Source organism: Geotrypetes seraphini, chromosome 6 (genome assembly GCF_902459505.1).
Source record: "Geotrypetes seraphini chromosome 6, aGeoSer1.1, whole genome shotgun sequence".
In the NCBI taxonomy this organism is placed as follows: Eukaryota; Metazoa; Chordata; class Amphibia; order Gymnophiona; family Dermophiidae; genus Geotrypetes; species Geotrypetes seraphini.
Window position 1 is genome coordinate 248,241,410 of NC_047089.1, and position 12,834 is coordinate 248,254,243.

The 12,834-nt window shown below is 40.8% G+C and overlaps 1 protein-coding gene across 1 annotated transcript in view; it reads right to left on the minus strand.

The window, feature by feature from the left end:
- Positions 1-12,834, minus strand: part of MED14 (mediator complex subunit 14) — a 219,484-nt gene that overhangs the window by 130,450 nt on the left and 76,200 nt on the right. Inside the window, 8 exon segments of the mRNA XM_033948560.1 lie at positions 802-927; positions 9,509-9,529; positions 9,532-9,574; positions 9,576-9,620; positions 10,596-10,634; positions 10,636-10,692; positions 10,694-10,711; positions 10,713-10,748. Of these exon segments, the coding sequence (XP_033804451.1) occupies positions 802-927; positions 9,509-9,529; positions 9,532-9,574; positions 9,576-9,620; positions 10,596-10,634; positions 10,636-10,692; positions 10,694-10,711; positions 10,713-10,748 (385 nt within the window).

The following is a 12,834-nucleotide window of genomic DNA, read 5'->3' on the forward strand; positions in this document are numbered from 1 at the left end:
ACTTAAATGCAGTGATATCAAAATAAGCTCTGACAGTCCGCAATTTCCATAAAGTGTGGAAAGCCTTGCAAACTACCACGTCAACTTATTTCTGCATAGTCATATTCTGATCTAAAGTAACTCAATATTTTAACCGAAGAACAAACAGGATATTGCAGTCTTGATAGTAATAGAATCCTCATATAAGTTCTGACGGGGTGAAGCAAAAAAGAAATTTGTTTTTTTTCTGAATTCAGTTTTAATCTGAATTCCTACATCCAACCCTCGATTAATTCAATTACTTCAGTAATGATGTGAGTAATATTGGAGGGTAAAGAAGGGCATGGAATTATAACAGTGATGTCCTCAGCATAACTAAAAAGTGTCCCTCCTAATTTTTTCAGTCTGTTTCCTTAGCTTATTTTCGAGTATATACGGTATCTCTCCTTGTGTCCAGGGTACAGCTGAAAGCAAGGTATTTGTCTTAACTTAATTTGCAGGCCAGAAAAGCCAAATTACAATATAAATATATTTTTAAATTATTTCTACTATTATCTAGCACACTCAAGGGAGAGGGTGGATTTAGGGTGAAATTTAAAATGCTATGTTTATAATATATTACATAATATAATATAATGTTTTCTGGTTGAGAATTTGATGAAGGGTGGGTGGGGGAGGGGTTTTATACTATTAGATTTTATGTGTTAGATATTATAGTGCTATATTGGATTTAATTTATGATACATTTTTGTGCACTTGTTTGATTTAAAAATGAATAAAGATATTATAAAAAAAAAATTATTTCTACTATTCCAAACTTACCAATTCCATACAACATTAACTGAAATATTCCAGAATGAAGGTCAACAAACACGTGTAGACATTCCGAACGGCCACAAGGTTCCAAGATAGGAATGACAAGTGTGGGAAGAGCCGTTTCAACAAAAGCTGCAAAGAGATTGATAACTTTAGACTACAGTTGACTACTTATAATTAGGATCAACTAGACCTAAATGTATATTGCTTGCTAAGTTAAGTGGAGGAAGAAAACCAGTAGGGATTGTTTAGAAATTATCTCGAACTGGTATTAATAAAATCCAGTCCCTTTTAAATGTACCTGTTCTGTTAGGCACTGCAAACTTTTATCAAAAAACCCACTAAAGTGACAAAACAGAAGACAAATCCCATGATTACATTTTGGGCCACTACTTAAGGGCTCCTTTTACGAAGGTGCGCTAGCGTTTTTAGTGCACGCTAGCCTTTGTAAAAGGAGCCCCAAGTTAATTTAATTGTTTTGTAAACCACTTCGAATCCTTTGGAAGATTTAGGGGTATATAAGATACCACATTAAATTAAATTTGTCTACAGCATCTGGTAAGTCTTACTAGAAAATCACAAGACAGAAATCAGATTTGTGAAAACATCTCTGAAATTTAATCCTATGCCGCAAAAGATCATTTTGGACTTTCATTTTAAGAAAAAAATTACTAACTTGCATGAAAAATCTTATTAACAGCATTTCCTTGACAGTTAAGAATCAAGAGCCAATATATTATACTAGAGTGATATGTGTAATATGTCTGCTATCAGTAAATGGTTAACTCACTTTAACAGAACCATTAATATATTTAATCTACTGTAATTGTGAAAGAGAAAGAGGAACCAAGAGGCTGAACAGTCTGAGGTCTGTTTGGTTTTTTTGCATCCATTAAAATGTGAAAAATGCATCAGATTCATTCCCACAACTTTGTCCCTATTTTTCCATTATTATGATGGAGTATCTAGGAAGTTAATCAGTTCCCAGTAAGAACATTCCTTCACAGAGCCACCTTAAATCCTGCAGTACAGAGCAAAAACGAAGGGAAGTGTGCTTTAGGAAGTCAGATTTAAAAAACAGCTGAGCGCTGGCAAACCAGAAAGCCCAGAGAAGACGAGAGCAGCCCTTCAGCAGATGCCTCTCCCACATGCAGAAACTTAATTCAGGTAGGTCGTTTTACCTTGGACCTTTATAAACTGCTCCTCCTCAAGGCCAGGCCTGTTTTGATTGTGGTGCAGGACAATTACATAAAGTTAAGAGAGACTCTCGTTCTTAGTTTATCCAGCCTGTGAAGGAAACAGGCTTTGCATATATAGAAATATAAATAAAAGTTGTTTTGGTTTTACTTTCAACTCTGAGGGCCAAATTCTATAAACAGTGTCCCGATTGTAGGCGGGTGTAGGCGTCCTACCACTGTCTAACCACCCAATCGGGATGCACGTTTAAAAAAAAATAAAAACATCCCGAGGCAGGCCACCTACAATATAGGCGTCTGTCGCGGTCGACAGAGACGTGTAGGGACGCTTAAGCTCACCCAAGGCTGGGCGTGGTTTCGTCTGGAAGTGGCCTTGGGCGAGCTTAAACAGCCTTAGGCATCTCCCTAGGGCTGAGATAAGCATCTGAAATAGGCCATTAATCATTTCTAGGCTAGATTATTGCAATACTTTATACCATGACATAACCAATAAAGAAATAAGAAGGCTACAGATAATACAAAATACAGCAATAAAAATTATTACAAATTCAAAAAAATATGACCACGTTATACCACCTCTACAAGCTGCACATTGGCTACCAATCACACATAGAATAACTTTTAAAATCATACTGTTAACTTTTAAAATTTAACAATCACATGCGCCAATATTTCTGGATCGTCTTTTGATACCGTATTCTCCATTTAGGGCACTCAGATCAACACAACAACATTTATTAACTATTCCTTCTCTAAAAATAATAGGGACCAGGAGATCTACCATTTTCTCGGTCATAGCACCCCAGCTTTGGAACAATTTACCACTATACCTACGTAATGAACCTTCCTTAGAAAAATTCAAGCGCTCCTTAAAAAGCTTTCTGTATAAGGACGCATTCAAAACATAGACAGCATAACTTATCAATTACTAAATCTTTAGACCTTAATCAATCTTACAAGTAGGTCACCAAATTATCATTTATTTTATTTTATTTTCTTCTTAAGTGTTCCCACCATATGTGTTCTTCCCTAAATGTTTCTTTTCTTTCTTTAAAGATTGTAGTTCATCCACCCTTGCCTTTTGTACCAGTTTGTATTAGAACATATATAATTTGTATACAATGTCTTGTTTTGTCCTCCCCCTTTTTAAAAAAAAAAAAATAATAAATTGTTATATGCATTGAAATATATAATATTGCGTAGATAACAAATCTTAAACTTGAAACTTGCCATTGAAATGCTGACCTATATTTCAATTAGACATGGCCACTAAACTGATCGCAGCAAAGAAACCTCCCTACTGCGATTAACTGAGCAGCCATGGCAGGAAACCCGCCTTCAGCGGCAAAGACGGCTGGCAGGAGGGATGCCCACTCTCTCCTGCAGCAACCCCCTCCTGAAGCATCCCCCAACAGGAGGAGTGCCCAATTCCTCCTGCCACCCCCACTCCCCGAAGCATCCCCCAACCACCCAGCGACCCCCCCTTCCAGGGCCCCCCCCCACCCACCTGGAGACCCCACCCTGCATCCCTCCTAACAGGAAGACCACCACCCCCTTCTCCACTCCCCCATACCTTTTAAAATGAAGGTCCAGCTGGTGGGAGGCATACACCCTCCGGTTGGCAGGCCCGCCACTGCAAAATGGTGGCCTTCCCCTTTCCGGTGCATTCTGGGAGGCACCGGGGAGAAGCCTAAGGTCGATTGGCTCAGATGCTTAAGGCTCCTCCCATAGGGGAGGACTTAGGCACCTGGACCAACCGTAATCTTAAGCCTCCTTCCCAGTGCATCCTGGGTTGCCAGGGAATGCTTCGAGGGGGAGGGAATGCTTCAGGAGGGTGGTGGCAGGAGGACTTGGGCACTCCTCCTGCTGAGGGATGCTTTGGAGGGGGGTAATGCTTCGGGAGGGTAAGCCGTAGGAGGAATTGGACAGTCCTCCTGCCTTAGACAGTTTTTTGTTTTGGGGGGGTTTTTTTTGGGGGGGGGGTTCAGGGTTTCCAGCAGGAGGGAGTGGGCATCCCTACTGCCAGTCAATTTGCAGGGGGGGGAGGGGGTTCAGGGGCTGGAGCTGAACCTGGTCTAGGGGCTGAGTGGAAGGCAGATGGAGCTGAACCTGGTCTACGGAAAAAAATTAGAAACTTACCTTGACCTCCTCATTCTAATTCAAGCGTCTACTTTGACAATTCCTGCTTGAGAGCGGGGTTTATATCTGTGGCTGGTTGCACTGTGTATCATGGAGTTTTTTTTTCTGACGCATGATGGTGTTTTTGCCCCTGCCCTTTTATTTGGTAATGGGAGGGTGCAGTCATATCAGAGTCTTTTTTCTCCACTTTTTTCTTAACCAGAGCACCGGTTTCAGAATATCCCATTTGCTCGCTCTAAATAGTGTTATGTGATATGTGATACAGGCCTCCTCTTTTTGGTGGGTTTTTTTAAGGAGTAAAACAAGGCAGACTAATAACTCAAACAAAATTTTAATGTGTTCAATGGTTTTGCCTTTTATCAATCAGGTTTTCTGCTTCTGAATACCTTAACGGAAATGTTTGGACCAAAAGCTATACAATATCCTCATCAGTTTTCAAAAGTCTTTTCACAATGTGTTGCCTTCCCCACATTTCTTTTTTATATCATGATTTGAATACTTAGGTATTACACATTTTCAGCTTCGCGTATTTTCTCAAAAAAGGTTTTACAGTTTGGTTTTAAAAAAACACAAATAATTTGCAGTCTACATATACAGGACTCTGGCTAACATCAGTCACTGCAGATCCACCAGGAAGTGGGTTGAGATCATACCTTCTAAGGCTTAAGAACATAAGAATAGCCTTACTGGGTCAGACCAAAGGTCCATCTAGCCCAGTAGCCCATCCAGGTCACTAGTACATGGCAAAACCCCAAATTCAAGGGTCATATACTTCCCCCTCCCCATTTGTGGTTTCCACACTCACGGTTTCACATAGTCACAATTTTTTTTTTTTTTTTGGAGGGGGGGAACCCATAGTTTACTACATTCCCACCTCTCTCCAGCCTTCCTCCCGGGAATTCACGGCAGTCATTTCCTATTGGCGATCTGCACGGGGCAGGAGCGTAGGAAGATCGCTCCTGCCCCAAAAGCCTGCTAGACCACCAAGTAAGGCTGGGATGCTGGGGGAAAGGCGGGAGAGAGGCGGGGGTGGGTCAGAGCTGGACGAGAAGATATTTGCGGTTTTTCTCAATTCGCGGTCAGGCTCTGCCCCTATCCCCCGCGAATACCGAGGGAGAAGTGTATTGAAATTAATGAGCAATAATTGTTTAAAAGTCAGAATTTATTAATGTAGGATCACCTTAATGTACAAACTTTTTTTCACTTTTCAACACAGATGTCATTTCTCTGCACACATTTTTTCCATCATTCTGCAAGTTTGAAAATTCCCTTGCGGTAGAACTCCATTCCAGCTGCCTGAAGACACAGACGCACTGCTTTCTGGATGTCTCGTAGTGTTGATCTCGCATCTGTTCCTTCACAAAACCGAAAAGATGGCAGTCAGAGGATGCCAGGACTATAAGCAGGGTGCAGAAAATCATCTCCTTCATTTCGATATCTCTGAACGTCTTGAGTGATGGCTTTTCTCTGAACTTTGTGGTTTTCGGTCAACAAATGTGGGACCCAGAGGGCACAAACTTTTCAATAGCCTAAGCTTTCAATCATTTCCTGCACTGCACGGTGTCCTATTCCAAGTTTTGCTGTGATTTCATTCACTGTGACAGTCTGTATTCTTTAATGGTGTCATCAGCCCTTTCCTTGTTGTGTTCAGTGCAAGCAGTGCGAGGGCAACCGCTACGAGGCTGATCTTCGATGATCGCTTTTCCATTTTTGATATGTTTCACCCATCTCTTAATACTGCTACCACCCATGTGCATCTCCATATGAACGCTGAAGTCTTTGGAAAATTTCTGCAGCGGGAATTTCCTCTTTAACAAGGAATTCAATGACAGCACTTTGACTAAATGAAAAATCAATGTCAGCCAGCCATTTTGTATCTACTGCTTGCAGTCACGTGATACTGAGTGGAAAGGATAGATGTTAAACGCTTGTTCACTCTTTCCAAAAATACTAGGACTAGGGGACATGCGATGAAGCTACTAAGTAGTAGATTTAAAACAAACCAGAGAAAATATTTCTTCACACAATGCAATGTTCTTCCTAGCGCCTTTTAGCCGGGCGCTCCGCCCAGCTAATTTAGGTGAGCGCCCGGCTGTCATCTGTCGCGAATTCTGCTGCCGCCGCCGCTCAACATTGAAGAGCAGCCAAAAGTTCCCACCTGACTTTTTTTTTTTTTTTTTTTTTAAATGGCAGCAAGCAATTTGAACCCGTGCTCTGGGGCTCTAACAGTACCACTGCAATGTATAATTAAACAATGAATTCATTGCCGGAGAATGTGGTGAAATCAGTAAGCTTAGCGGGGTTTAAAAAAGGCTTGGATAATTTCCTAAAAGAGAAGTCCTTAGGCCATTATTGAGGTGGCTTGGGGAAATCCACTGCTTATTACTAGCATAAGCAGCATAAAATCTGTTTTACTACTTGGGATCTGGATTGGCCACTGCTGGAAACAGGATACTGGGCTTTATGGACCTTCGGTTTCTCCCAGTATGGCAAGTCTTATGTTCTTACTAGTCTTATAGCCCGTTACATTAACGGGTGCTAGAATATATGTGTGTGTGTCTGTCTATTTCTTTTTCTCTCTCTCCTCTCCTTAGCCGCTTTCTGTATTTCTCTTTTTTTCCTTGGCTGTCCACCACCACCCCTTGCCTGCTCCCCCTGTCCATTCTCCCTTCCTTTTACCTCCCCTGTGTCCACCACCATCCCTTACTGCTCCCCTTATCCAGCAGCAGCCCTTCTCCCTTTGTTTTACCTCCTTCCTGTCCATTCATCACCTCTTTCCTGCTCCCCCTGTCCAGCAGTAGGCCCCCCTTCCTTTACTGCCCCCCCGTCCATCAGCACCTCTTCCCCTGTCCATCAACCCCTCTTTCCTGCTCCCCCTGTCCAGCAGTACGCCTCCCTTCCTTTTACTGCCCCCCCTGTCCATCAGCACTTCTTCCCCTGTCCATCCCTGCTCCCCCTGTCCAGTAGTACGCCTCCCTTCCTTTTACTGCCACCCCTGTCCATCAGCACCTCTTCCCCTGTCCATCCCTGCTCCCCCTGTCCAGTAGTACGTATCCCTTCCTTTTACTGCCCCCCCTGTCCATCAGCACCTCTTCCCCTGTCTATCCCTATTCCCCCTGTCCAGTAGTACGCCTCCCTCCTTTTACTGCCCCCCCTATCCATCAGCACCTCATCCCCTGTCCATCCCTGCTCCCCCTGTCCAGTAGTACGCCCTCCCTTCCTTTTACTGCCCCCCCCTGTCCATCAGCACCTCTTCCCCTGTCTATCCCTGCTCCCCCTGTCCAGTAATAATAATAATAATAATAATTTTATTTCTTATATACAGCTATACCCTAAGTTCAAAGCGGTTTTCAATGGGAGTCATTCCGATGAGAGGAGTGCAATGTTTACAGCTAGAGGACAAATGTTTACAACCAGATACATATGTTTAGAACAGGGAAACAAGCTTTGGAACCGGGGATCTGAAAAAACATTAGCATTGGAGCAAGATGTCTAAGTTACATAACGAAGGGTTCAGAACAAGGTACAAGAGATCAGAGCTGTTTACCGGAAGATAATTACAAAGTGAATAAGATACAGGATATTACAATATGGGTAAGATATTGGAGGATATTTACAATATGATACAGGGTATTACAAAGTGAACAAGATACAAGAGATCAGCACTGTTTACAGGGTATTACAATGTGAACAAGATACAAGAGATCAGTACTGTTTACAGGGTATTACAATGTGAACAAGATACAAGAGATCAGCACTGTTTTACAGGGTATTACAAGTGAACAAGATACAAGAGATCAGCACTGTTTACAGGAAGATATTTACAATGAGGGTAAGAGAGCGTTACAGCAAAATACGTCGAAAGGGGAAGGGGAAAAGGAAGCAGATGGGCTTTCGGGGGTTACAATTGGTAGAGGAAAAACTAGCTGGCGTTGAAGAGACGGTCTTCAGTGATTTTCTGAAGTCAGCGTATGATGTGGCATCGAGAATTGGTTTTGCTAGCCATGTGTTCAGTTTAGCTGCCTGGAATGATAGCATTCTGTCTAGGTACTTCTTGTAGTGACATGATTTCAGAGATGGGTAGTTAAAGAGGTTTGTCTGCGGGAGGACTTATTCGGGCAGTTGGTGAGGAATTGGGAAGCTAGGTAAGTTGGTAGCATCCCGAAGATAGCTTTGAAGCTGATGCAGGCAAACTTGAAAAGTAGTCTGGATTCTACTGGCAGCCAGTGAAGTATTTGTAGGTATGGGGAGATATGTTCCCATTTTTTTAGTCCGAAGATGAGTCGGACTGCGGTGTTTTGGATTAATCTTAGTTTGTGTAGTGACTTTTTGTAAGCTCCCAGAAATATGATGTTGCAGTAGTCCAGAGTACTTAGGATGGAGGCTTGTACTAGTAGTCGAAAGGATGATTCGTCAAAGAAATTTTTGACGGTGCAGAGTTTCCATAGAGTAGAGATACATTTTTTGAATATTAGATCTGTATGTTTTTCTAGTGTTAGATATCAGTCAAGGGTAACCCCTAGTATTTTATAGATTGAGCAATTTCATAATCTCTGCCGTTCACGTGAATCTTGTTGTCTTTTATCTGTTCGTTGGGAGAGGCTAGGAAAAGTAGTACGCCTCTCCCTTCCTTTTAACTGCCCCCCCCCGTCCATCAGCACCTCTTCCCCTGTCCATCCCTGCTCCCCCTGTCCAGTAGTACGCCTCCCTTCCTTTTATCTGCCCCCCATGTCATCTCGCTCGTCGTCCCAATTCATTGAAACCAACTCTCACTCTACCTGTTCCATGCATAATAGGTTGTCAATGAAATAGGAAATGAAAAACACTGACCTCTTGACAAAAAAACCCCCAGTGGGTTACTGTCGTCACATTTTATAGTTCTGCAGTACAGAACATGAGAAACCCAAACAAATCTGACTTAAAGGATATCAACAATAAATGTTTATAACATATCTGTATATAGTTTGATGTGACGACCAGATTTTTGAGCTTGTTCTGTTATCTTGAAAACCAGACCTATCTTTAGCAGGGGGGGTGGAGAAGGATCTCAAGAACTAAGAACTGAGTACCACTGTCCTAAAAGAAACTGGCAAGAAAATTTTTTTATAGGATTATCTCATACAAATTTATCTCATCCTGCATGAAATGTTCACAGGTGTGGCTGGGCTCATTTAGAGCACTGGGGCTTTGACCTGGAGGCTGCCGCGGTGAGCGGACTGCTGGGCATGATGGACCACTGGTCTGACCCAGCAGCGGCAATTCTTATGTTCTTATGTTTCTAACACACTCTTAGAGGAATGGAACAAAGAGAGGGCAGGTTCACAGACCCTATGTAAGTTACAAACTGCTCCTTTATGAAATTAACATAAGCAACATACAGTTATCATTAGGATTGAACTCTTCAGAATGGCTTTCAGCTCCTGAAGTTTCTGATGAGATCGAGCCATGAACACTGTCTATCAATAGCTTCTCAACCGACAAATGATCAATCTGTTAAAATAAAACACACAGCAATTAAGATGGTCAGTTGACACATGCACACACACTATTCACAACCAGGTGTGCTGGATAAACACATGTGCTCTTAAAACTAATAGGATGAAATTTTTTTCCACTCAGAGAATAGTTAAGATCTGGAACGCATTGCCAGAGGTTGTGGTAGCTGGTTTTAAGAAAGGTTTGGACAAGTTCCTGGAGGAAAAGTCCATAGTCTGTTATTGAAAAAGACATGGGGAAGCCACTGCTTGCCCTGGATCGGTAGCATGGAATGTTGCTACTCTTTGAGGGTTCTAGAATCTTGTTACTCTCTGGGATTCCGGAATCTTGCTATTCTTTGGTATTCTGTATGGAATGTTGCTACTCCTTTGGGTTTTGGCCAGGTACTAGTGACCTGGATTGGCCACCGTGAGAACGGGCTACTGGGCTTGATGGACCATTGGCCTGATCCAGTAAGGCTATTCTGATGTTCTTATGACATACCTAAATGTTGGCATGTAAACACCAACTTATGCTAGTATTCTAAAACAAAATCTGGACCATTATAGAAGTCACACTCATTGGTCATATTTGTCACCTAAGTTTGGTGCTTAATTAGGAATGGCATCAACACACACTAGCACTTCTGGTTGGTGCAGAAGAAGGTAAAGGAGAGCCTGTTTCCACAGCACCTTTGACATACCCAAAGCACATTTGCATCAAAACTTTGACCCCCCACAAGCTACTAGGTACAGTGCAGGGGGCAGACTTGAAGATCTGATTACTCCTGGAATTGTCCAGACCTCTAATCTGTAATCCGCTTAGAACCGCAAGGCACAAGCGGAATATAAATCACTAATGTAATGTAATCTGGGATGAAACAGTAGCATTATGGACTTTAAAACTATATTCACAGTTGAAATCTGTAGAAGATCAGGTCCTTCCAAAAGAAAGAAAGAAAAAGAATGAACTTATGTTGAAATATGTTACCTTCATGGCCCGTTCCATTAGTTTAGATTCACAAGTCGGAAAGAGGAGGATCATGAGAAATCTGCAAAGGTTTTGAGCCATCTCTTTCATCAACCTTTTATGGTAACCTTGTGAACAGGATGCGGTTCCAGTTTTCCTTCCCAGGATCTGCTGCTTAAATAACATTATTACAATTTTAAAGAAACAATATGCCAAGATCTCGCGTATCACAGAAGATAACAAAATATCCTTTACTAAAATCAGTCTTGATTTCTTTTTGATTAACTTGGTTAAATCAGCCTGATCAAAATTTACACTATTAATCATGCATCATTTAACTCCAAAGGACCTGTAGACAGACACAAGCCAACTTGTATTCATACCACCGAAAACTAGGGTATAGTAGTAAGATGTAGTTAAGAACATAATAGTTGCCATAGTGGGACAGACCGAAGGTCCATCAAGCCCAGTATCCTGTTTCCAACAGTGGCCCAACCCAAAGTACCAAGTACCTGGCTAGATCCCAAGTAGCAAAACAGATTTTATGCTGCTTATCCTAGGAATAAGCAGTGGATTTTCCCAAGACATTTCAATAATGGCCAATGGACTTCTCTTTTAGGAAATTAGCCAAACCTTTTTTTTAAACCCTGCTAAGCTAACTGATTTCACCGCAATCTTCATGCCAAAATTGCTCTATTGTTCCATCCTTTACTTTGTGCTTAGGATCATTGACCAATAACTATCAAACATACTTTTAAATTTGAAAATTTAGACTCTAATTTATTGTTAGATAAACATGTTTCAGGTGTTGAAGCTCAATTCATTTAAAACTGGAAATGATGGGAAATGCCCACAGATCTTGGAGCCCTGTTTAAAAATTGGTATTACGTTGGCCACCTTCCAGTCTTCTGCTATCATGCCGGATTTTAAAGAAAAATTAGAAATTACTTTTTTTTTCTTTTTTTTCCAAATTCTTTATTCATTTTTCCATCTTACATCAAGAATACAATATTACATCATTTAAAAAAACTTATAAACATCACTTGTATTTCTTCTAACATCATCTTAAAAACATAAATTTATACCTTCCCCACAAATATTATATTCTTAACTATTTGATCATACCTTTAATATAACTTTATACCCTCCCCTCTCCCCTATGTATAAGAGTACTTTCAGTGGATAAGGGTGTCTAATCATTGCCAATAATTTGTCAATGGCCCCCAAATCTTTTTAAAATTGTTATAATTCCCTCTTTGTATGGCAATTGTTCTTTCCATTTTGTAAATGTGGCACAACAAATTTCACCAGAAGGTATAGATAAGATTGCTGTAATTTTTCCAATTACTGGTAATATGTTGTATGGCGACTCCTGTCATGATCAATAAAAGTTTATTATTACTTGATGAAATTTGACTTTTTGTTCTCATTGACATTCTGAACATTATTGTATCATATGATAATGCTACATGGTTTTCTAATAAACAATTAACTTGAGTCCAAATTCATTTCCAAAAATGCCATGATACAGGGACAATAGAATATTAAATGATCTAAAGTCCCTGCTTCCAGATTATAATGCCAGCATTCTTTTAGACTTAGAGCTATCTAACTTTTGTAATCGAACTGGGGTCCAAAATGCTCTATGTAAAAGAAAAAACCAAGTTTGTCTCATAGATGCAGACACCGTAGATCTCATTCTCCAAGACCAAATTCGTGGCCATTGAGCCCAGTAATTTGATGCTTTATTCTCAATGCTCCAGATGTCCCTAAGTCCATTTTTAGGTTTTTTATTTATAAATCCATTTATCAATTTATACCACTGTTGCGGCCTGGTGACCCAAGAAGTCCACCTGAAAGCATAAGAATTCCAGACTATACTGATTATTGAGATTTTGCCATTCAGGGAACCCCTCCTGAATAGCCTGCTTCAGTTTCAACCATCTAAAGCTTTGTGATTTTATTAAGACCATATTTATGCTGCAACTGTGAAAAGTCAAGCAGCTCACCATTTGAAATAACATCGCCCAAAATTCGTATACCTACAATCATCCAATGTTTCCAGATGACCTTAAATCCGCCAATTTGAATCTTGGAGTTTAATCATATAGTTTGATTTGCTGATTTAGATTGGAATAGGCGTTAAATTACTAACATATCAGAGAGTTTTCCATGTATCCATAAATATTCTGTTTTCTTTATATAATCTAGGCATTTTAATACTAAGTACATGACATAATCGTAAAAGGAACATGAGTCG